Below are 24,892 nucleotides of genomic sequence, written 5' to 3'. Positions count from 1 at the left end.
ATTTTTTGCCCTCTCGGATAAGGGCGGGATCGAGATAGAGAAAGAATGCGTAGAAGGCAAGGCCTGGTTTACGGAGATTGCCAGATCTCTCTGGGGAACTGGATCCTTCCGGCTGGATTCCCAAGAATGAAACTCATCTTACTTGTTGGGAAGGGGTTTTAAATAAGAAGGAGAAGAAACCTAATATTTTTTCCTTCCCTTCCTCTTTCTTTCTTTCTTTCTTTCTTTCTTTCTTTCTTTCTTTCTTTCTTTCTTTCTTTCTTTCTTTCTCCCCCTCTCTCCCTTTCTTCTTTCTTTCTTTCTTTCTTTCTTTCTCTCCCCTCCCCCTTTCTTTCTTTCCTTCTGTCTGTCTTTCTTTTTCTTTCTTACTTTCTCCCTCTCCCTTTCTCCCCTTCCTCTCTTTTTTTCTTTCTTTCTTTCTTTTCTTTCTTTCTTTCTTTCTTTCTTTCTTTCTTTCTTTCTCTCTCTCTCTCTCTCCTCCCTCCCTCCTCCCTTCCTTCCTTCCTTCCTTTCTCTTTCTTTCTTTCTTTCTTTCTCCCCTCTCTCCTTTCCTCTTTCTTTCTTTCTTTTCTTTCTTTCTCTTTCTTTCTTTCTCTCCCTCCCCTTTCTTTCTTTCCTTCTGTCTGTCTTTCTTTTTCTTTCTTACTTTCTCCCTCTCCCTTTCTCCCCTCCCCTACCTTCCTTCCTTCCTTCCTTCCTTCCTTCCTTCCGTCCTTCCTTCCTTTCTCTCTCTCTCTCTCTCTTCCCCTTCCTTCCTTCCTTCCTTCCTTTCTTTCTCTCTCTCTCTCTCCCTCTCCCTTCCCCTTCCTTCCTTTCTTCCTTCCTTCCTTTCTTTCTCTCTCCTCTCCTCTCCCCTTCCTCTTTCTTTCTTTCTTTATTCCTTCCTCCCTCCCTCCCTCCCCGCCCCTCCTTCCTCCCTTTTTTTCGATTTTAACTCCCAGTAAATTTCTTTTCTTTTTCTAAACCTGCATTAAGCATTTTTATAACCTCCCATTCTAAGCCACTGGCTGAAGCCTGAAATCTGCAATTGTGCTTCATTGTAATTATCCAACCCGTTCTCCACCCAGCCGAGAGACACGGTCTCTGTCCCCCACACCTCTTGGGCTCCAGGCTCGGGTCCAAAACCCAAGTTTGCAAAGCCAGCCGAGAAGGGCCCTCGATCTCATTTGGTTCCAAAGGGCGGGTGTCACCCCAAAACAGCCCTTCTCCACCCCCTGGGCATCCACCAGCCGGCACTCCTTAGCCAATGGCGCCCATCTTTTAACGCATTCGGAAGGTATATTTTGCCTATTATACAAAATACACCCCTGCAGCTCCCAAGCCTGCTTCCTCATAAACCCCATCCCAGGTCCCCACATGCGCCTGCACATGTGTCGTGTGTAGGAGAGGATGTGGAAAGGTTGAGGGCGATGTCGCAATCTTCCCACTGTGCAGTCAGATCCTGGCCTAGGTCCAAATGTCCTATCCGAAGGGATTTTGATGCACGAGATGAGTAACTGGGCTTAACAGGAGGCTGAGGTCTGGATTACCATCTGGAGAGGTGGAGGCCACAGGAGGCCAGGTCAGCCTGGGTTCAAAGATTGGGAGCCTGCAGGTACAGGTAAATGAAGGCAGGGTAAATGGGGGTTTGGATCCTGGCTTATTTAGGGTTTATTTATGCATCTATGTCTTCCTTCCCTCCCTCCCTCTTTTTTTCTCTTTCTTCCTTTCTTTTTTTTCCTTTCTCCTTGCCTCCTTCCTTCCTTCCTTCCTTCGTTAATTCTTTCTTTCTTTCTCTTCCTTTCTCCCTGCCTCCTTCCTTTTTTTCTTTCTTTCTTTCCTTCCTTCCTACCTCCCTCCCTCCCTCTCCCTCCTTCCTTCCTCCCTCTCCCTTCCTTCCTTCCTTCCTTCCTTCTTTCTTTCTCTTCCTTTCTCCCTGCCTCCTTCCTTTTTTCTTTCTTTCCTTCCTTCCTTCCTTGCTCCCTTCCTCCCTCCCTCTCCCTCCTTCCTTCCTCCCTCTCCCTTCCTTCCTTCCTTCCTTCCTTCCTTCCTTCTTTCTTTCTCTTCCTTTCTCCCTGCCTCCTTCCTTTTTTCTTTCTTTCCTTCCTTCCTTCCTCCCTCCCTCCCTCCCTCCCTCTCCCTCCTTCCTTCCTCCCTCTTCCTTCCTTCCTTCCTTCCTTCCTTCCTTCCTTCCTTCCTTCCTTAATTCTTTCTTTCTTTCTCTTCCTTTCTCCCTGCCTCCTTCCTTTTTTTCTTTCTTTCCTTCCTTCCTTTCTTCCTCCCCCCCTCTCCCTCCTTCCTTCCTCCCTCTTCCTTCCTTCCTTCTTACCTTCCTTGGATTGATCGATCGATCGATATCTCTATCTCTATATCTATCTATCTATATCTATATCTATATCTATATCTATATCTATATCTATCTATCTATCTATCTATCTATCTATCTATCTATCTATCTATCTATCTATCTATCATGCATCTATCAATCATCCATCTATCTATCATCTACCTACCTACCTTTAAAGATCATTTGAGAACAAATAGGAAACGTTTGAGAATATAAGGACAGAGGGAATTTCGAACCGAAAATATACAGCTAGTCCTCGACTTACGACCACAGTGGAGCCCAACGTTTCCATTGTTCAGTGAGCCGTTCCTTAACTGCATTTTGCTCCGTTTTACGACCTTTCCTGCCTCGGTTGTTAAGTGAATCCCTGCAGTGGATAAGTTAGTAAGCCGGTTGTTAAGTGAATTTCAGCTTCCCCTGTGGACTTTTGCTCGCCAAAGGGGATCAACGAGATTCCTCGGGACACTCCGACCGTCATAAATACGAGTCAGTTGCTAAGGATGTGTGTTTTGATCACGTGACCATGGGGATGCTGGAAAGGTCGTAAGTGTGAAAAAGCGGTCCCAAGTCCCCCTTTTCCCCCCCGTGCCGTCGTAACTTTGAGCGGTCACTAAACGAAACGTTATAAGTTCTGCACCGGACAGCACATCTTGATGCGACGAACTGCTAAAATGCCAAAAGCAAATCCGTGGTGAAATGACATCCGAAATTACGTCCTTCTTAGCAAGAGCTTTTATCTAATATTCGATACCGGTCCTCAAGATTTACCGCTGAGGTAACCGCTCTCTTATAGTCCCCTCAGCTTTAGAATAAAAAAAAGAAAAGAAAAGAAACGGCAGCTAATTCATAGGAAAATAAATAAATAAATAAATAATATGGGAGATATTGATTTTGAAAAGAGCATTTCGGCCATTCTGAAGGACAGCGATATTGATAAGCGGGATCTTTGGATCGATCTAAGAAAGGAGCGAGATCGAATCCTTGAAAATCCCTCACGTCAGCAACTTCCTCCTGAGGAGAAATGGGTGCCTTGCTTTTCGCCGGGTTTCCCAAACCGGTTTGGGAATATAGGCAGTCCTCGGCTTACGACCGCAACCGAAATCCCTGCGAGACCTGTTTGTTAAGCGAGTTTGTTTGTTTTTTTTGGTTTTTTTTTACAACTTTTCTTGCCGTTGGTCGTGAAGCGAATCACTGCGGGTTGGCGAGTTAGTCCTCGTCTTATGACCACAACCGAGCCTGTAATTTTATGTTTGGTTAAGTGAGAAAGCCGTTCCGTGAATTTTACTCCCGGGTTGTGACTTTTCTTGCCGTCGTCGTTAAGGCGAATTTCCGCGGCGGATAAGCGAGCCACCGGGTTGTTAAGTGAACCTGGCTTCCCCATTGACTTTGCTGGTCAGAAGGTCGCAAAAAAAGGGGGATTGCGTGATACACCCCCCCGGGGGGGGCACTGCAACCAGGGGGTTGGACTAGACCACCACCAAGGTCCCTTCCAACTCTGGTATGCTGTTAACTCTGCTTTCCCTAGCCTGCTTTGCAATGGAAAACTCCTGGCTCCTGGATGGAATGAGGCTAGGGGTGTGTGTGTGTGTGTGTGTGTGTAAGAGAGAATAAAAGCATGAATAATCATTGCCTGAAGGAAAGTGTTTGGAGCCACACCTACCCTGCTCAAGGGTGACTCATAAAGTCTGTTTAAACATTGACTCTCAATCAAAAAAACACAAGAATTAAGAGAGTAGCCATTCCTCCCCCCCCTCCTCTTCCCTCCTCCTCCTCCTCTTCCCCCTCCTCCCCCTCCTCCTTGTAAACTTCACTCCCTTGTAGCACTGATGGTGTTACCTAGTTGGGTAATGAAACATCTGCAGGAAAACCACCAAGCTCAGAGAGGACCAAGGACGCAACAGTCCTCCTCCTCTTCCTCCTCCTCTTCCTCCTCCTCTTCCTCTCCACAAGCTCCACTCCCTTCTAGCACTGATGTTGTTACCTAGTTGGGTAATGAAACGTTTGCAAGAAAACAAGCAAGCTCAGAGAGCACCAAAGATCCCACAGTCACTCCTTCCTTCCTTCCTTCCTTCCTTCCTTCCTTCCTTCCTTCCTTCCTTCCTTCCTTCCTCCCTCCCTCCCTCCCTCCCTCCCTCCCTCCCTCTCCTCTTTCTCCTTTTTAAAATTTTTTTTATTTACATTTATATCCCGCCCTTCTCCGAAGACTCAGGGCGGCTTACTCCTCCTCCTCTCCTCCCTTCTAGCACTGACGGTGTTACCTAGTTGGGTAATAAAACATCTGCAAGAAAATGAGCAAGCTCAGAGAGCACCAAGGACCCCATAGTCCCCCTCTTCCTCCCCCTCCCCCTCCTTTCCCTCTCCTCCTCCTCCTCTTGGCAAACCCCACTCCCTTCTAGCGCTGATGATGTTCCCTAGTTGGGTAATGAAACGTTTACAAGAAAACCCCCAAGCTCAGAGAGCACCAAGGACCCCACAGTCTTCATTGTCCCCCCCGCCCCCTCGCCTTCCTCTCCCCTTCCTCCTCCTCCTCCTCTCGGCAAACCTCACTCCCTTGTAGCACTGAAGACGTTACCTAGTAGGTTAATGAAACGTCTGCAGGAAAACCACCCAGCTCAGAGAGCAGCAAGGACCCCACAGTCCTCCTCCACTTATTTATTTATTTATTTTATTTATTTATTTATTTTTATTTATTTATTTATTTATTTATTTATTTATTTATTTTTCATATTTATATACCGCCCTATCTCCCTAGGGACTCAGGGCGGTTACTTCCTCCTCCTCCTCTTCCCCTCCTCCTTGTAAACTTCACTCCCTTGTAGCACTGATGGTGTTACCTAGTAGATTAACGAAACGTCTGCAAGAAAACCAGCAAGCTCAGAGAGCACCAAAGACCCAACAGCCCTTCTCCTCCCCCTCCTCCTCCTCCTCCTCCTCCTCCTCTTCCTCCTCCTCCTCTCCACAAGCTCCACTCCCTTCTAGCACTGATGTTGTTACCTAGTTGGGTAATGAAACGTTTGCAAGAAAACAAGCAAGCTCAGAGAGCACCAAAGATCCCATAATCTGTCCTTCCTTCCTTCCTTCCTTCCTTCCTTCCTTCCTTCCTTCCTTCCTTCCTTCCTTCCTCCCTCCCTCCCTCCCTTTCCTCTTTCTCCTCCTCCTCTCCTCCCTTCTAGCACTGATGGTGTTACCTAGTTGGGTAATGAAACGTTTGCAAGAAAACAAGCAAGCTCAGAGAGCACCAAAGATCCCACAGTCACTCCTTCCTTCCTTCCTTCCTTCCTTCCTTCCTTCCTTCCTTCCTTCCTTCCTTCCTTCCTTTCTTCCTTCCTTCTTTCCTCCCTCCCTCCCTCCCTTTCCTCTTTCTCCTCCTCCTCTCCTCCCTTCTAGCACTGATGGTGTTACCTAGTTGGGTAATGAAACATCTGCAAGAAAATGAGCAAGCTCAGAGAGCACCAAGGACCCTACAGCCCTCCTCCTCCTCCTCCTCCTCCTCCTCCTCCTCTCCACAAGCTCCACTCCCATCTAGCACTGATGATGTTACCTAGTAGGTTAATGAAACGTCTGCAGGAAAACCACCCAGCTCAGAGAGCAGCAAGGACAGGCGTCCTTCCCCCCCTCCTCGTGTCCTGGGGGCTCTGCGACCCCGTTTTGCGACCTTCTGACAAACAAAATCAACGGGGTGGGGGGTGGGGAGGGGGAAAGGGGAGCCAGATTCACTTAACAACCGTATAGCTAACTTCCAACACCTGCGGCGATTCACTTAACAACCCTGGCCAGACAGGTGGTTAAAAAAATGGGTCCAAACTCATCGGATCGTTGTCTCGCTCAGCAACAGATGTTTGTTTTGTGTGTGTGTGTGTGTGTGTGTGTGTGTGTGTGTGTGTGTATGAATTGTGGCTTTAAGTCTAAGGTCTGCCTATATTTGCATTGCGGTTTTTGGACTCCCCTTAGAAATTAAATTTAGAAATTAGATCCCTAATTCGTCTCAGGCGGGCAGGCACCTCTGGGCCCTGCAAGCTGCGTTCTTTGTGAATATTGTTTATTTTGCTGTAATTTTCTCGGGCGAGAGAGCGAGAAACGCCAGCATTTCCCTTTCCGCCCCGTTTTCTTTGTTCAGGCAGGGGAAAAAAGGAAGTGGAGGAAAATCAGGCCAGGGTTAAAACCTTCCCCTTTGTGTGTTTTGTGCGTTTGTGTTGCCTCTACTCTGACAAACAGCTTTACCATTAACTTAACCAGATAGGAACATTGTCGTTTTTCCACCGAGCTGCAGCTAAATCCGGCTGCAGCGGAATGTAAAAATGAATAATTACGGGTGAATTATTATTATCAATCTCTTTCCACTTATGACTGTATGACTGTAACTTTGTTGCTGGCAATCCTTATGATTTATGCTGATATATTGACCATCATTTGTGTTGTAAATGTTGTACCTTGATGAAGGTATCTTTTCTTTTATGTACACTGAGAGCATATGCACCAAGACAAATTCCTTGTGTGTCCAATCACACTTGGCCAGTAAAAATTTCTATTCTATTCTATTCTATTCTATTCTATTCTATTCTATTCTATTCTATTCTATTCTATTCTATTCTATTCTATTCTATTCTATTTCTATTCTATTCTATTCTGCACCAAGACAAATTCCTTGTGTGTCCAATCACACTTGGCCAATAAAAAATTCTATTCTATTCTATTCTATTCGTTTTAAAAGGATAAACACCAGTTTTTCTCCTCCTGGATACACACACACACACACTCACACTCACGCAAGCACACAGACACGTACTCTCCTCGACTTACAACCACACAGTTGAGCCCCAAATTTATGTCGCTGAACGAAACGTTTATTTTTGTCCCATTTTTACGCCCTTTCTTGCCACAGTTGTTAAGCGAATCACTGCGGTTGTTAAGCCAGTGGCATGGTTGTTAAGCGAATCTGGCTGCCCCCCTCCCCCTCCCGATTTGTTATTGTTGTTGTTGTTGTTGTTTTAAAAGGATATACACCAGTTTTTCTCCTCCTGGATACACACACACATACACATATTCCCCGACTTACGGCCACAATTGAGCCCAAATTTATGTCGCTAAGCGAGAGTAGGGAGGAAGAGGAGGAGGAGGACTGTGGGGCCCTTGGTGCTCTCTGAGCTTGATGCTTTCTTAACAGACGTCTTATTACCCAACTAGGTAACATCATCAGTGCTGGAAGGGAGGGGGGAGGAAGAGGAGGAGGGGGGAGGAGGAGGAGAGGAGGAAGAGGAGGAGGAGGTGAGGAGGAGGAGAAGAAGAAGAGGGGAGGAGGAGGAGGAGGAGGAAGAAGAAGAAGGTTGGGTCCTCGGTGGTTATTTTCTTGCAGACGTTTCATTACCCAACTAGGTAACATCATCAGTGCTGGGAGGAGGGGAGGAAGAGGAGGAGGGGGGGAGGAGGAGGAGAAGAAGAAGAGGAGGAGGAGGAGGAGGAGAAGGAGGAGGAGGAGGAGGAAGAAGAAGAAGGTTGGGTCCTCGGTGGTTATTTTCTTGCAGACGTTTCATTACCCAACTAGGTAACATCATCAGTGCTGGGAGGAGTGGGGAGGAAGAGGAGGAGGGGGGAGGAGGAGGAGAGGAGGAAGAGGAGGAGGAGGTGAGGAGGAGGAGAAGAAGAAGAGGGGAGGAGGAGGAGGAGGAGGAAGAAGAAGAAGGTTGGGTCCTCGGTGGTTATTTTCTTGCAGACGTTTCATTACCCAACTAGGTAACATCATCAGTGCTGGGAGGGAGGGGGAGGAAGAGGAGGAGGGGGGGAGGAGGAGGAGAAGAAGAAGAGGGGAGGAGGAGGAGGAGGAGAAGGAGGAGGAGGAGGAGGAGGAAGAAGAAGAAGGTTGGGTCCTCGGTGGTTATTTTCTTGCAGACGTTTCATTACCCAACTAGGTAACATCATCAGTGCTGGGAGGAGTGGGGAGGAAGAGGAGGATTGTGGGGCCTTTGGTGCTCTCTGAGCTTGGTGCTTTCGTAGCAGACGTTTTATTACCCAACTAGGTAATACATTTTTTGGTTCCATTTTACGCCCTTTCTTGCCACAGTTGTTAAGTGAACCACTGCAATTGTTAAGCCAGTAGCATGGTTGTTAAGTGAATCAGGCTGCCCACCCCCCCCACCCCCACCCCCAACTTGGCTCGTCAGAACTCCAGGACATTGCAACCGTCATAAATACGAGTCAGTTGCCAAGCCTTTTGTTAAGGGACTTAACGACCGTTTTTCACACTTACGACCCCCGCGGTCAATTCAGACACTTGGCAACTGACTCCACATTTATGACGGTCGGCATGTCCCCGGAGGGGGTGGGGGGGTCACGTGATCTCCTTTTGCGACCTCCCGACAAGCAAAGTCAACAGGGGTGGGGGGTGGGGATGCCAGATTCGCTGAACCCCCCGAGTTACCAACCGATCAGCGGCAGTGACTCACTTAAAGACGGCGGGCATGAAAGATCGAACGACGGAGCAAAGTTCGCTGAACACGCGTCTCACTTAGCAAGAGAGACGCTGGGCTCCGTATTGCGGTCGTAAGGCGAGAACTCCTTGCAAATCCTTCCCTTTCCCCTACCCTTCAGTTAGAACCGAAGAAGCTTCTTGGACGGGTAGCAAAACGTCTTCAAGGGGGTGGGGGCGGGAAACCACACCAAACAAACAAGAAAGACCTGAGATGGTGTAGGGTTTCCTGCCTGGGCAGAGGGTTGGACTAGAAGACCTCCAAGGTCCCTTCCAACTCTGTTGTTATGTTACCGCTTGCCTTTTGGAAAAAGCCGGAAGGTGTCGGAGAGGAATCCAAAGGGATCCAACGGGCACGGGCAGCTCTCTGTGTGTGTGTGCTTTGTGTGTTCTGTGTGTGTGTGTGTTACGTGCACGGATGTACTTGCTGGCAACACGCTGTTTCCTGTATGGAAATAATCCACACGGAGAGGCAGTTGCCATCCAGCCCAAACTCTTCTCGGGCTCCCGATTTGCAAGTGCCACAATTCTTTTAATTTCACAACCTTATACAGACAGATCCAACAAGTCTTTTCAATTGGGAAAAAGGTGAAGGTGTTTGAAAAACTAGTGAAATCCTAGTCTGATAAGAGAGTGGAGTTCCCACCCCCACTACTTCTCCGTTTACCTCTTTTCTAATGCAAAAACATTGCAACAAGCTCAGAGCACCAAGGGCCCCACAGTCCTTCTCCTCCCCCTCCCCCTCTCCTCCCCCTCCCTCCTCCCCCCCTCCTCCTCTTCCTCCCCACTCCCTTCCAGCACTGATGATGTTACCTAGTTGGGTAATGAAACGTCTGCAAGAAAATAACCACTGACGACCCAACCTCCTTCTTCTTCCTCCTCCTCCTCCTCCTCTTCTCCTCCTCCTCCTCTTCTTCTTCTCCTCACCTCCTCCTCTCCTCCTCCTCCTCCTCCTCTTCTTCTTCTTCTCCTCCTCCTCCTCCCCCCATCGTCCTCTTCCTCCCTGAGGACCCAACCTCCTTCTTCTTCCTCCTCCTCCTCCTCCTCTTCTCCTCCTCCTCCCCTCTTCTTCTTCTCCTCACCTCCTCCTCCTCCTCTCCTCCTCCTCCTCCTCCCCTCTTCTTCTTCTTCTCCTCCTCCTCCTCTCCCCCTCGTCCTCTTCCTCCCTGAGGACCCAACCTCCTTCTTCTTCCTCCTCCTCCTCTTCTTCTCCTCCTCCTCCTCTTCTTCTTCTCCTCACCTCCTCCTCCTCCTCCTCTCCTCCTCCTCCTCCTCCCCTCTTCTCCTTCTCCTCCTCCTCCTCCCCCCCTCGTCCTCTTCCTCCCCACTCCCTTCCAGCACTGATGATGTTACCTAGTTGGGTAATGAAACGTCCACTAACAAAGCGCTAAGCTGAGAGTACACCAAGGGCATCCCCAGTCCTCCTCCTCCGCCCCCTCCCCCTCCCCCTCCTCTTCCTCCTCTTCCTCCCCTCCCTAGTGCCAGTAACAATTCTTTTAATTTCACAAAGTTATAAAAGACAGATTCAACTGTCTTTATAACAACTGGGAAAAATGTGACCTAGTCCTAGTCACATGCCAGTGTCCCAAATGAAAGCTTAGCTGGTCTGATAAGAGAGTCGTGTGTGTGCGCGCGTGCGTGTGTGTGTGTGTGTGTGTGTGTCCCTCCCCCACCACCCTTCCCCATTTACCTCTTTTCTAATGCAAAAAACCCTGCGGACAAAAGCCACCTGAAACTTCATTGCCTTGAATGTAGTCTCCTGACTGCTGGAGGGCTGAGTTTGTTGCTTGGAAGGCACCCCAGGTTGAAGTTTAAAACACATCTATTTATTTGTGCAGGACTGGATTAGAATTTAAATTTTTAAAATTTAATTTTAATGGGGTTTTTATCATTTTAATTGTAATTTTAAATTTTGGCCTATTTAAATAGGTTTTTTAATTAGTGTTTTATCTTGGTATTATATTTGTATATTTGTATTTTTATCGGGCTGTAAACCGCCCTGAGTCCTTCGGGAGATAGGGCAGTATAAAAATTTGATTAAATAAATAAATAAATAAATAAATAAGTTGATGGCATTATTAGGAGAATCAGGTCAGGCATATTCCGTATACTCCACTCCATTCTAGCACTGATGACATTAGGTAGTTTGGTAACGAAACATCTGCTGATGAAGCACCAAGCTGCAAGAGCACCAAGGGCACCCCCAGTCCTGCTCCTCCTCCCCCTCCCTACTCCCTTCCAGCACGGATGATGTTACCTAGCTGGGTAATGAAACGTCTGCTAAAAAAGCACCAAACTCAGAGAGCACCAAGGGCCTCACAGTCGTCCTCCTCTTCTTCCTCCTCCTCCCTCCCCACTCCCTTCTAGCACTGATGATGTTACCTAGCTGGGTAATAAAGCGTCTGCTAACAAACGACCAAGATCAAAGAGACCAAGGGCCCTACAGTCGTCCTCCTCCTCCTCCTCCCCCCTCCCCCTCCTCCTCTCCCTCCTCTCTGCAAACTCTACTTCCTTCCAGCACTGATGATGTTACCTAGTTGGGTAATAAAATGTTATCCCCACTCCCTTTCAGCACTGATCATGTTACCTAGTTGGGTAATAAAACGTCTGCTAACGAAGCACCAAGCTCAGACCCGAGAAATTCCATATTTGTCTCACTTTCTCTACGGCAAAAACGGGATAATCTTAGCAGCGGATTTCTCCGGCCCCTGTGTTTAGTATTTTATGGAAGAAGGGTGGGAAATTCCCGATCCGAAGCCCTTCCGCCTTCCACTTTTCCTCCTCGCCTTTTCGAAAGTACGGCCCCGGTTTCGAAGAGACCCAAATTCTCAACCCTTTTTTAGGAATGTGCGATCTGACCCGGCACGTTTAAAAGGGAAACCAAATTAGGAATTTTCGCAATTCCGACCCAGCCACGGGTTTCCCCGGGAAACGGAATGGCGGTTACCTGCGGCCCAGGTGAAACTCTCTGCACCTGGGAAGCAGAGGGAAGAGGCCATCTTTTGGCTAACTGATGTCTCTTCCTGCCTGATTCAGCCATCTCCGTTTTGCCGCTGGGATCCCTTGCGGCCACGTTATTTTTTTTGACTCGAGTTCGTCCGTTCGTGGTGCCAAAACTTGTAATTAGCTGCTTTCAGGCTTGAGTCGTCTCTGCCTCTCCCAATTCCTCTTGAGCAGGGCTGCGAGAGAGCTGAGCTGTCACACCTCTCTGCCTTTTTTTTTTTAAATGTTGAAAGCACTTTTCTTTTTTCTTTTTGGCGGGGAAAGGGAGATGCGCTCCGTCTTTTGATCCATTAATAAAGCTTTTAACTATGGGACAAAGCAGGGGGCTTCCTCTGGGTGGGTGGGGGCTTGATTGATTCAACGCTTGAACTGGAAACGTAATTCTGTTGACGTCAATCCAACCAACTTTTTTCTTGTGGCTTTTCTCCTTCCCACCCACCGCAGACGCCTTGCTGGCTGATCTGGAATCCACTACCTCCCATATCTCCAAACGGCCCGTCTTCCTGTCGGAGGAAACCTCGTATTCCTATCCAACTGGAAATCACACCTACCAAGAAGTCTCGTTGCCTCCGCCGGTACCTCCTCCGCCTACCACCGAGGCCTTGAACGGGACCCTCGGCATCTCTCTGGAGCAATGGCAGCCGGTCCTTTCGAGAAATCCTCCCCAGCAGGTAATTGATGATGATGATGATGATGATGATGATGATGATGATGATGATGGTTCTTTTGACTTAAAAAAGAGGTTAATCGCGGTCATCGGCAGCGAACAGAATTTGCCGATCAAGAGACGAGAGGTTTGTCAGTTACGATGAGAGCGTAATTGGCTTTTTCTAAAAGTTATACTTTGGGAATCCTGTCGCAGGCAGTGTAAGGACGAGAATTGAGGCACAAGTCAACCATGCTGTGGTCGCTGTTTGAAAAGGGTTCGTTTATTTGTAGGCCGTAGATTTCCCTTTTTTTTTTTGTTTTGGTATCATTTTTTTAAATTTTATAAACAAACATACAATACATAATCAATCATTCAGTGTGTCATCTTTTGTGACTTCTTCTTAATCCTCCAACTTTCATCATCTCTTGATGTTTTCAATTCATTTGTTATGACGTTCTCCCTACCTTATTCATTTATGATAACGTTTTATTAATAACACATTTATCTGTTACCCTATATTCTTTGACTTGTTCAATACCCAATAAAAATATACGTTTTTATATGGGGAGAGCCAGAGCAATTCTTACCAGGGATCCCCATAGAAAATTACAGCAAAGGAAATACAGTACTTAATATTACACATACTAACAGCAGCCCGCATAGTCTATGCGCATAATTGGAAGAAGGAGAACCCACCAACAGAAGAAGGCTTAATTAAAAAAATAATTAATTAAAAAAGGGCTTAATTAAAAAAATTATAGAATGCACAGAGATGGTCAAACTAACAAAAGAACTCAAGGAGAAAGAGAATATTACAAAGGGTGGTGTAGATCAGTGGTCGCCAGCCAGTGGTCTGCGAGAAAATTTTGGTGGCCCGTAGAAAAATTATTTGCATTTTTGATGTTGCACTAAATACTATTTATCTTTTTTAAAAAATTCATATTAGTGGTCCCCAGGATTTCAAATTATGAATGTAATGGTCCCTGAGGTCTGAAAGGTTGGTGACCCCGGTGTAGATGGTATGAATGGTTGGAAAATAGGTAAAAGGAGAAAGATGAATAAAGGACAGGGGAGATCAAGGTAAAATATAGACGAAATAAAGGAAGATCGATAACCAAAGTAGACTAAGACAAAGTTAAAACGTGTAAATAGTAAGAAAGGATCACTTCGAATGAGCTGACAAGAAAGAGTGATATGTATATAACATAATAACAGAGTTGGAAGGGACCTTGGAGGTCTTCTAGTCCAACCCCCTGCCTAGGCAGGAAACCCTACACCATTTCAGACAAATGGCTATCCCAACATTTTCTTAAAAATTTCCAGTGTTGGAGCATTCACAACTTCTGCAGGCAAGTCGTTCCACTTATTGATTGTTCTAACTGTCAGGAAATTTCTCCCTAGTTCTAAGTTGCTTCTCTCCTTGATTAGTTTCCACCCATTGCTTCTTGTTCTACCCTCAGGTGCTTTGGAGAATAATTTGACTCCCTTTTCTTTGTGGCAGCCCCTGAGATATTGGAACACAGCTATCATGTCTCCCCTGGTCCTTCTTTTCATTAAACTAGACATACTGAGTTCCTGTAACCGTTCTTTTTTTTTTTATTATTTTGTGACAACAGTATATACAATCATCAACTTTAACAATAAACCATCATGAGAGAGGAAAAAAAGTATATATAAGTAAAAGTATAAGTAAAAGTATGCATAAAATACTAGAATAGAATAGAATAGAATAGAATAGAATTTTTATTGGCCAAGTGTGATTGGACACACAAGGAATTTGTCTTGGTGCATATGCTCTCAGTGTACATAAAAGAAATAGAATAGAATAGAATAGAATAGAATAGAATAGAATAGAATAGAATTTTTATTGGCCAAGTGTGATTGGACACACAAGGAATTTGTCTTGGTGCATATGCTCTCAGCGTACATAAAAGAAAAGATACCTTCATCAAGGTACAACATTTACAACACAAATGATGGTCAATATATCAATATAAATCATAAGGATTGCCAGCAACAAAGTTACAGTCATACAGTCATAAGTGGAAAGAGACTGGTGATGGGAACGATGAGAAGATTAATAGTAGTGCAGATTCAGTAAACAGTTTGACAGTGTTGATGGAATTATTTGTTTAGCAGAGTGATGGCCTTCCGGAAAAAAACTGTTCTTATTATACTATAATAAATTATACTATATACTATAAATTAAAATATTATTATTATTATTATTATTATTATTATTATTATTATTATTATTATTATTATTATTATTATTATTAATGAAGAGAACAATAGGACAGGAACGATAGGCACTTTTGTGCTCTTATGCACGCCATAAAACATAAAACATATCTTCATATGTTTTAGCCTCAATGTCGTCTGTTTGGTGTTTTGTTTGCATGCGTTTTAATACGTTTAAAATGTGTTTAAAACAAAACACTTTTTTTTTTTAAAAAAAAAAAGAAAGTTACACATATTTTTTTTTTAAAAAAAATTAGTTTCTCTCCTCTTCCTATGAGGTTGCTCATCTCCTGTTGAGTCTGTGCTGAGAGAATCCAAGGAATGGGTTAAACTTTTTTCAACCCTGCTGGTTAGGCTGAGCCAATCGAGCCTTTACAGCCACAGCCACGCCTGTCGACTTCCTCCTCTTTTCCCCCTACTCCACCTTTCCTACTCAGTCTTCAAGCCCGGAGTGACGTCTTTTTTTTTTTTTTGAGTTCCTTCGCGCTCCTCCCGGTTCTGTCCAAACCCTCATTCCTTGGAAGGTTCCCGCAATCCTGCGGAGAGAGAGGAAATTCAACAGAGAGAGGAATCTTTTTAAGAGTCACTGCCCGGGGCTCCGGAGCATACTCCCGCAAACAAACCCAACCCAACCCTGGAAATGGAGGCGACCGCAGCAGCAGCAGCAACAGCAACAGCAGCAGCAACCGGAGAGAGCCTCGCCGAAAACGTGAGTGGGGAAGAACTGAGTTTACCAGCCCCCAAGCCTCGGGTTTTAAAGAAACGCTCCTCTACCAAGCCCAATTCGGCTATCCGAGGAGCAGCAGCCAGAATCAGGGCAAAGGCGCTGCTCTCTTCCCGAAAGGCCAGCAAGGCCGAGGATTTTTCCTCCTCCTCCCCGGGGCAAAGCCGCCCGAAGGCCGCCTTAGACGCAGTTGCAAACGCAGGGAGGGAGGCAGAGCAAGAGGGCCCCCCAGTGGACGAAGCCGACAACACGCCCCGCGCTTCTCAGCCGTTACAACCGCCTCTAACAAAGGAGGTTCGTCCCGTGGCTAGCCTGACTTGGTCACCAGATGGCGCCGGAGAGCCGCTTTCTCAACCCGAGCTAGACCCGGACGATGAGCTTTTGTCCCTCGGCCCTGTTTCGAATCCGCTCCCATCCGAAAGTCCGTGGGACGAACCGGCTCCTAAGAGGGCAAAGCCTACCCCGGAGGCTACCTTCACCCCTACAGCGGCGGGTCTCCGCCCAAGGGAGGCGCAGGAGCCGGAGATGTCCCCGCAAATGAGGCTCATCATCTCGCAGGCCATCGCTCAGGGCATCGCCGCCGGCATGCAACAAAAAAGCCGGCAGGTAGCCTCGCCGGCCCCCGACCCCGTTTTGCAACAGGGGCAGCAGCAGCCTCCTGCACCCGAGAACAACGCGAGGGACTTGCCTGCATCCTACACAGGGCTCTTCAACCCTGCCTTGTTTAAGTCACTTCTCAACAAAGCCAAAGCCACAGCTCGGATGGGAATGGATCCCGCCGAGTCAGATCCGGCTTTGGGCTTGTCTGACCCCAGTAATTTGTTGTTCTCAGAGCCGGCCACCGATAACGAGGAGATCCCCTGCCCGAAATTGTTCCTGGATGTCGTCCAGCGACAGTGGGCCCTACCAGGGTCGTATCCGACCCCGAGCTCTAGCGACAGGCGTTTGTACAATGTGGCCCCAAATCTCTCCGCGGCACTGCAAACGCCGACAGTCGATGCGCCCGTGGCAGCCTTAGCCTCCTCCACCATGATATCCAATGACGCGGAGGACGCTTTGAATCCCGAGGACAAGAGATCGGAGCTGACGCTCCGCAAGGCCCATAACGCGGCTGCCTGGGCGGTTAAGGCGGCTACGGCTGCTTCCTTCTTCAATAGGACATCCTTGCTCTGGTTCAAACAGATGCAAGACAGAATCCCAGCCACCGACGTCCGCACTCACCAGGACCTTAACAAACTGATAGCTGCGGCAGAATTCTCTGCCGATGCCACACTGAACTCGGCCAGATTTGCTTCCAGGGCCATCGCCTCCATTGTGACGGCCCGACGATTGCTGTGGCTCCGTCACTGGCAGGCGGACATGAAGTCCAAGTGGAAGTTGGCTTCTGCCCCCTTCAAAGGTGACAAGCTATTCGGAGAGGCCTTAGAGCCTATACTGATAGAGACCAAGGACAAAAAGAAAGTCCTACCCTCTATCACCAGGCGCCCTGACCAGCGATCCTCGGCCTACTTTCGGAAGCCGAACTTCAGACCAGCGGACGCCGCGCACGACTTCGCACAGCCGCAGAGGCCATACTTCCAGCGTCAGGATCGCCCATTGGATAGGCCCGACTTTAGAGACAACAACAACAGGCAGCAGTTCCAGCCCAAACGGCCATTCCGAGGCGGCGGGGGTCGTCCTTTCAATCGCTCCTCCCGATAACTGCAAATCCAACCCTCCCATCGGTGGCCGGCTAAGCCTCTTCACGGGCTCAATGGGAGGAAAGGACCACAAGTGCGTGGGTCCTAAAACGCCATCCAACTAGGCTTTGCTTTTGACTTCCTTTCCCTACTCCAAGTTTGTTTATTTGCTGCCCCATCTCAAAAAATGTAACAAGAAAATCCCTCTGCAATCGAACACCTGTCCCTCAGGCGAGTAGCCGGGCGCTTGGGGTACTGGGTGGAATGGCATCTTCTACCCCTGCGAAACAACATATCTGGGGAACTTCAAACGTACAGGCGGAATGGCTCAGCTGAGCCACAGTCCACGCAGAATGGCGCCTGCACACCGGACCTGTTCAGGACACTGTCCAAAAAGTTCAACTCTCCAATCCTGCACCTGTTCGCCACTCGCCAAACAGCCAGCTACCCAAGTTTTATACCCGGTTTGCAACACCGGAGGGCAGAAGTGGTCAATGCAGTCCCCACTCCATGGTCCCGGGGGTGTGGGGGTGGGGGGCTCCTCTACGCCTTTCCTCCGCTTCCCCTCATCCCAGGAGTAATCGGGAAAGTTGCTGGCGGAGAGAGTGGAGATCCTACTCTTGCCTCCCCACTGGCCCAGAAGGCCATGGTTCGCCGGTCTAGTCAACCTATCGGTGTCCAGACCCTGGAGAATCCCTCCAGACAAATCTCCCTCCGTCAGGGAGCTCTCCTCCACCAAGGAGGAGATCGACAAGGTCAGCATCTTGGCCACTGAGTCACCGCGCCCCCTTTAAACACAATAAAGGGGACTCCTAATCCTACGATATAGGATGCGGTGGCTCACTGGCTAAGACGCTGAGCTTCTCGATCGAAAGGTCGGCAGTTACAGCGGTTCGAATCCCTAGCGCTGCCACGTAACCGGGTGAGCTCCCGTGACTTGCCCCAGCTTCTGCCAACCTAGCAGTTCGAAAGCACGTAAAAAAAAAAAAAAGTGCAAGTAGAAAAATAGGGACCACCTTTGGTGGGAAGGGAACAGCGTTCCGTGCGCCTTTGGCGTTGAGTCATGCCGGCCACCTGATCACGGAGACGTCTTCGGACAGCGCTGGCTCTTCAGCTTTGAAACGGAGATGAGCAGCACCCCCTAGAGTCGGGAACGACTGGCACATATGTGCGAGGGGAACCTTTTACCCTTTTTAATCCTATGTACTTTCTTTTCCTCTCTCTCCCCCCCCCCCCCATTTTTTGAACTGCCACGGAGTAGACGTGCCTTGACAGATAAACCTGGCATGTCTTTGAATGTGAATAAACTTTATTTTTTGCTAGCGTGCGGTTCCAGGTGAAAAGCTACACATGGGAGGTGACTTCTACTCTGCTGAAGCCACACGTTTGGATGATCGCTAGCGTGATCCGAGGAAGAGTAATTCTAAAGTAAATGCCTTCTCCTCCCTTTGTAAACACCTCCTAAAACCCCATCCCTCAAAGTTTACGGGACGAGGCTTAGTTTCTGGTACTCGGATAGAACTATTTTTTATTGTCCTGAGGTGGATGTCAGTGGATTCTTTAAAGCAGGGGTCTCCAACCTTGGCAACTTTAAGCCTCAACTCCCAGAATTCCCCAGCCAGCAAAGCTTCCCTTCCCTTCCCTTCCTCCCTCTCTTCTCTTCTTCCTTCCTTCCTTCCCTCCCTCTCTCCCTCTCTTCTCTTTCTCCTTCCTCCCTCCCTCCCTCTTTCCTTCCTTCCTTCTTTCCCTCCCTCTTCCCTTCCTCCTTTCCCCCCTTCTTTCCCTCCCTCCCTCCCTCCCTCTCTTCTCTTTCTCCTTCCTTCCTTCCTTCCCTCCCTCTTCCCTTCCCTCCCTCCCTCCCTCCCTTTTCTCCTTTTCTCCCTCCCTCTCTTCTCTCAGCAAAGCTGGCTGGGGAATTCTGGGAGTTGAAGTCCTCCAGGCTTAAAGTTGCCAAGGTTGGAGACCCCTGCTCTAAACAGAAAGAAGGGGAGAGGAAAAGTGTACATTGAAATAGATAGAATAGATGAATAGTATAGTATAGTATAGTATAGAACAGAATATAGAAAAATAAAAAATAACAAAAAAATTACAAAATAGAAAAAAATACTAAAAAAATAAAACATACTAAAAAATTAAAAAAAAAATAGAAAAACAGAGTAGAATTCTTTACTGGCCACTTGTGATTGGAGCCACAAGGAATTTGTCTTTGCTGCAACACATTCTCAGTGTATATAAAATTATCCTGTCTGACCAGATGTTCCTAATGCCACCCAGCAAGGTGCTTAGTTCCCAATTATCAGAAAGCGGAAGGTGCTCAAAGCACTTGTTAAGACACATGTCGATGCTTATCCACATGTTCTTCTCTTCTTCCTAAGTTCAAAACAACCGAAAAAGCACCTTTTTCGCTCACGTGGAACTTTGCAGCACAGTTGCAAGAAAACCAATGAGAGAGACCGCCTTTCCTAACGTTGAAATTGCGGTTTGAGAATATTTTTAACATTAATGGTCACCAATTGCACAGCAGAGAAGTTTTTCTCACGACTGAAACGTTGTGAGAAAAACCCAAAGAGATCAAGTTGTGGTTCCAGAAAAACTCAATTCACTGGGTGTATTAAAAATGGAAGTGTTTTAATAATGTGCATTGATGTTAGAACTGTATTAAGTTGAATAATTACTCTGTATGTCATGTGACAGTTAAATATATATATATATCAAAATATGGCTAATAAATACTAGAATTAAAAGGTGATTAGATAATGAAAGACTATATTTTGATGTAAACCTGTGTCTTCATAGTAGAATCTCAAGGATGGGAAATGTGAACAGAGAGGTATGAAGAAAAATTGAGTTGTTAATTGGAAGGTTAGAATTCGAATGATAGTGCTATCAAATAAGTATAAAAAAATATGCTAGAATTAAATAATGGGTGGTTAGAAAATGAAAGAATGTATTGTAAGAAAAAATACGTGTGGTAATGGGGATTAGAAAAGAAATATTACCACGTCTTTGAATTTTATAGTGATAGGAGGGGGAAAAAAAGCTAAAATAGAGATAGAAATAAGAGGGGAACTATAGTATATATATACCAATATATTCAGGGGTGAAATTCAGATTCTTTTTTACTACCAGTTTTGTGGGCGTGGCTTGGTGGGTGTGGCAGGGGAAGGATACAGCAAAATCCCCATTCCCTCCCCACTCCTGCAGGAAGGATATTACAAAATCTCCATTCCCACCCCACTCTGGGGCCAGCCAGAGGTGGTATTTGCCGATTCTCCGAACTGTTCAAAATTTTCCGCTACCGGTTCTCCAGAACCTGCTGGATTTCCCCCCTGAATATATTAAGATACACGGAAGAGTTGAGAGTAAGGAGAAGGTTTAGAACTGAACTAAAAGATCCGTGCGAATAATATGAAACAATGAAAATGAAAAGTAATAATTTGTGTGTTAATAATATGATGTTTATTTTTTATTGAAATATATAAAACTCCGGTATATTGCACCATTCACGCATCTGTATAAATCATATAAAGTAAAAAAAACAACAACCTTGGATTGGAAAAAACAACAACAACACAAATTGAAGCCGACATTTTGAGAAGTATTAATTTTGAGGATGTTAATCCGTGGTTTTGCGAAAGTGACATGTAGAAAAATGTCTTCCAGGTCAAGACAATTGGAACTTTGATGCATTAAACTTGTGAAATATTAAAATGGATGTTGTGTCGCATTTTTGTCGAACGTTTGTGTAGCCCAAGCTTGGTTTCGTTTGTACAGTATGTACAAAGGAGGGGTGAGGGGCACCAAGGTATATCAGTGCTTAGGGCACCACTGAGTTTTAATCCGCCACTGGACCTATGTCCTAGAGAGGAAATGGCAACCCTTGGACGCTAAGAGGGCGCTCTGCATTTATATTAAGTTTACTTTCGGAGATCGGAGTCCCTATTCGTGTCGTTCCAACCTTCCACGTTGGGTAATAAAGTCACAGCAGCAACAATAGGCCGGTGGGTACGGGTGTGCATCGCCAAATCATATGAACTTCGGGCTTTTCCGTTGCCTCGGCGACTTACACCCCACTCCGCTAGAAGCGCGGCCACTACGGCACCATTGAGGAGAAATGCAGTGTAGCAACGTGGCCGTCCCCATCCCTGTTTTGACGGCATAAGCTGGATGCCTTCGCTTCCACTGAAGCGGCCTTCGGCAGGCGAGTTAGACGAGTACGAAGACTCGGGGACTCTGGACCAGACCGCTGCCCACCCTTAAAGACACGCCGACTTTGGCACGTCCCATTCCTTGGATTCTCCTCAGCACACTCGGAGAAGAGGCGTTGGTCTTAACCCGACACGCTCCTTCTCACTGTGTTGAGAGAGAATCCAACCCTGGTGGCCAGAGTCTGGACCAGAGACCAGGGTTGGTCAAGTCAATAATCACGCCGTCCTGGAAAACTGGGGAAGTAGACATGAGAGATGAGAGACGCGTCTACAAAGACTTGATTGATTCAGTCTAACGAGCAGGAAGGCTGGGTTAACCCGTTCCTTGGATTCGCTCTCAGCACACCCAGGAAGGAGCGTATCAGGTAAGGCCATCGCCCCTTCCTCTCATCTTTCCTATGACCTATCTCCTTAGAAGGGACGCGGTGGCTAAGATGCTGAGCTTCTCAATCGAAAGGTCAGCGGTTCGAATCCCTAGTGCTGCCGCGAGACGGGGGTGAGCTCCCGTGACTTGTCCCAGCTTCTGCCAACCTAGCAGTTCGAAAGCAGGTAAAATAATGCAGGTGGAAAAACAGGGACCGCCTTCGGTGGGAAGGTCACAGCGTTCCGTGCACCTTTGGCGTTGAGTCATGCCGGGCCACATGACCAAGGTGACGTCTTCGGACAGCGCTGGCTCTTCGGCTTTGAAATGGAGATGAGCACCGCCCCCTAGAGTCAACCCTAGAGTTGAGTCATGCCGACCGTTCCTCATACTTACAACCGGTGCGGAATTCCCATGGTCACGTGGTCAAAATGTCGCAACCGGCCTGTTTTTATGACGGTTGCAAAGTCCCTGGGGGCTTCCAAGAAGAAAAGTCAACGGGGATGGAGGTGGGGGGAACGACGACCCCCAGATTCGCTTAGTGACCGCATGATTCCTTTAACAACTTTAGTTTATCGATTAGCCCATAGGCCATATCAAAATACAGAGTTCCAAAAAATCATTACTAAAATCCTATTAAAAAACAACTTAAAATGGAATTGGAGTAAAATACAATTTAAAATGAAATTGGAGTTAAAAAACACAACAATTTACCATAGAGAGAAATGAGATAAAATTGAGTGGTGCTGTGGTGGCCTAGAGGTGCAGCTGTCGCCTCACAATCAGGAGGCTGTGAGTTCGATCCTAGGTAGAGGCAGATATTTATTTCTCTGTCTGGGCACCATGAGAATGTATCTGCTGAACTAAACTCCGTACTGGCGACAGGAAGGGCATCCGGCCAGTAAAACACTCAGCTCCATTCAGTTGCCCCGACTCCACCCCGTAAGGGATTATGGGGTCATTAAAAGAAGATGATAAATGCCCTTTACAGGAGTGGTGTGGTGCCGTAGAGGTGCAGCTCTCGCCCCACAATCGGGAGGCTGTGAGTTCGATCCTAGGTAGAGGCAGATATTTATTTCTCTGTCTGGGCACCATGAGAATATATCTGCTGAACTAAAAACTCCGTACTGGCGACAGGAAGGGCATCCGGCCAGTAAAAAAACTCAGCTCCATTCAGTTGACTAAATGAACTGTTGTAAGTTGAGAACTATCTGTAAAATCCACAGTAGAGAGGAGGGGAAACGTGAGTTGTATTTCCAGAAAGGAGGAAAGGACAATTGTGACGACAAGATTGTCATTGTTTGCTGCGCATCCTGTTTGTTTCCCGTTTCGAAATTTCCATCGGGCATGTCTACTAAAGGGAAGCTAGTTCTCATAATGATCTGGCTTTTCCTCCCTCTCTCTTTTTTTAAAAAAAAAAACTGCACAGAAAGTCCTCCACTTAGGACCTCAATTGAGCCCAACATTTATGTCGCTAAGCGAGACACTTGCGACGGGAGTTTCGCCCCCATTTTTACGACCTTCCTTGTCACGGTTGGTTAAAGTAAATCGCTGCTCTTGTTCAGATAGTAACTCGGCTGCTAAGCGAATCTGGCTTCGCCGTTGACTTGCTCGTTGACCCGACCCCGGGGCATTGCAACCGTCGTAAGTATGAGACAGTTGCCGAGCGTCTTGAATTTTCATCCCATGAGAATTCCACGGGGATGCTGCAAACGGTCGTTAAGTGTGAAAAATGGCCTCCACGAGTCACTCTTTTTCTGGGACGACGTAACTTTGAACGTCGTCCCTAAATTTGGCAAAAAAATGTTGGGGTCGTAGGTCGAGGACTGACCTGTACAGCTGCCATAGATTTTTTTTGTAGCGCAGGGCGAGTTCGGTCTTCTAGTAGAAATGTTGACTAACGTGGCTGGCGATCCTAACGCATTTAAATAAAATGTCCAATTCATTTTTACAGCCACCGTCTCAGTCTCCTATGTATAGTTCCAGTGCCTCTGTGCCCAGAGAGTGTGCCATCTCTCCTTCGCGTGCCAGCGACGAGGAACACGTCTATAGGTATTCTAATTTCCTCCCAGGGAGGGAGGAAAGAGAGAGAGGAGGGACGGAAAAGGAGAAAGGCAAATAGGGAGGGTGAAAGGGAGGGAGGATGGAAGGAAGGAAGGAAAGGAAAGAAAGAGAAGGAAGGAGGAAGGAAGGGTGGAAGGAGAGAGGAAGGAAAAAAGGGAGGGAGGGAGGAAGGAAAGAGAGAGAGGAGGGACGGAAAAGGAGAAAGGCAAATAGGGAGGGTGAAAGGGAGGGAGGATGGAAGGAAGGAAGGAAAGGAAAGAAAGAGAAGGAAGGAGGAAGGAAGGGTGGAAGGAGAGAGGAAGGAAAAAAGGGAGGGAGGGAGGAAGGAAGAGAGGAGAGAAGAAAAAGGAGGAAAGGAGGAGAGAGGAAAAAGGAGGAGAGAGGAGGAGGATGGAAGGAAGGAAGGAGAGGAAAGAAAGAGAAGGAAGGAGGAAGGAAGGGTGGAAGGAAGATGAGACGGAGGAAGGAAGGGTGGAAGGAGAGAGGAAGAAAAAGGAGGAAAGGAGGAGGAGGAAGAGAGACCAGGAGGGAGGGAAAAGGAGTGTTAGAGGACAAGTGGAAGGAGAGAGAAGTAAAAAGGAGGAGGGAGGAGGAAGGAAAGAGAGGAGAGAAGAAAAGGAGGAGGGAAAAGGAGAAAGGCAAATAGGAAGGGTAAAAGGGAGGGAGGAAGGAATGAAAGGAAAGAAAGAGAAGAAAGGAAGGAAGGGTAGAAGGAGGGAGAGAGGGAGGGAGGAAGGGTGGAAGGAGAGAGGAAGAAAAAAAGGGAGGGAGGAAAGAGAGACAGGAGGGAGGGAAAAAGGAGTAAGGCAAATAGGAAGGGTGAAAGGGAGGGAGGAAGGAATGAAAGGAAAGAAAGAGAAGAAAGGAAGGAAGGGTAGAAGGAGGGAGAGAGGGAGGGAGGAAGGGTGGAAGGAGAGAGGAAGGAAAAAGGAGGAGGGAGGAGGAAGAGAGAGGAGGGAGGAAAGGAGAAAGGCAAATAGGAAGGGTGAAAGGGAGGGAGGACGGAAGGAAGGAAGGAAAGAAGAAAGGAGGAAGGAAGAAGGAAGGAAGGGTAGAAGAAAGATGAGAGGGAGGAAGGAAGGAAGGGTGGAAGGAGAGAGGAAGAAAAAGGAGGAGGAGGAGGGAGGAAAAGAGACCAGGAGGGAGGGAAAAGGAGTAAGGCAAATAGGAAGGG

General features: G+C 47.2%; 1 protein-coding gene across 3 annotated transcripts in view; it reads left to right on the top strand.

The window, feature by feature from the left end:
- PXN (paxillin) overlaps nt 1–24,892 on the top strand; it is a 74,296-nt gene that overhangs the window by 22,504 nt on the left and 26,900 nt on the right. For all 3 annotated transcript variants that reach the window (XM_058158310.1, XM_058158311.1, XM_058158312.1), the window contains exons 2-3: nt 12,237–12,463; nt 23,609–23,706. In XM_058158310.1, coding sequence (XP_058014293.1) covers nt 12,237–12,463; nt 23,609–23,706 — 325 coding nt within the window. The remainder of the gene's footprint in view (nt 1–12,236; nt 12,464–23,608; nt 23,707–24,892) is intronic.

This window comes from Ahaetulla prasina, chromosome 15 (genome assembly GCF_028640845.1).
Source record: "Ahaetulla prasina isolate Xishuangbanna chromosome 15, ASM2864084v1, whole genome shotgun sequence".
Lineage (NCBI taxonomy): Eukaryota > Metazoa > Chordata > Lepidosauria > Squamata > Colubridae > Ahaetulla > Ahaetulla prasina.
Note: the sequence above shows the minus strand (reverse complement) of the source record. Positions and strands in the feature narration are given on the sequence as shown.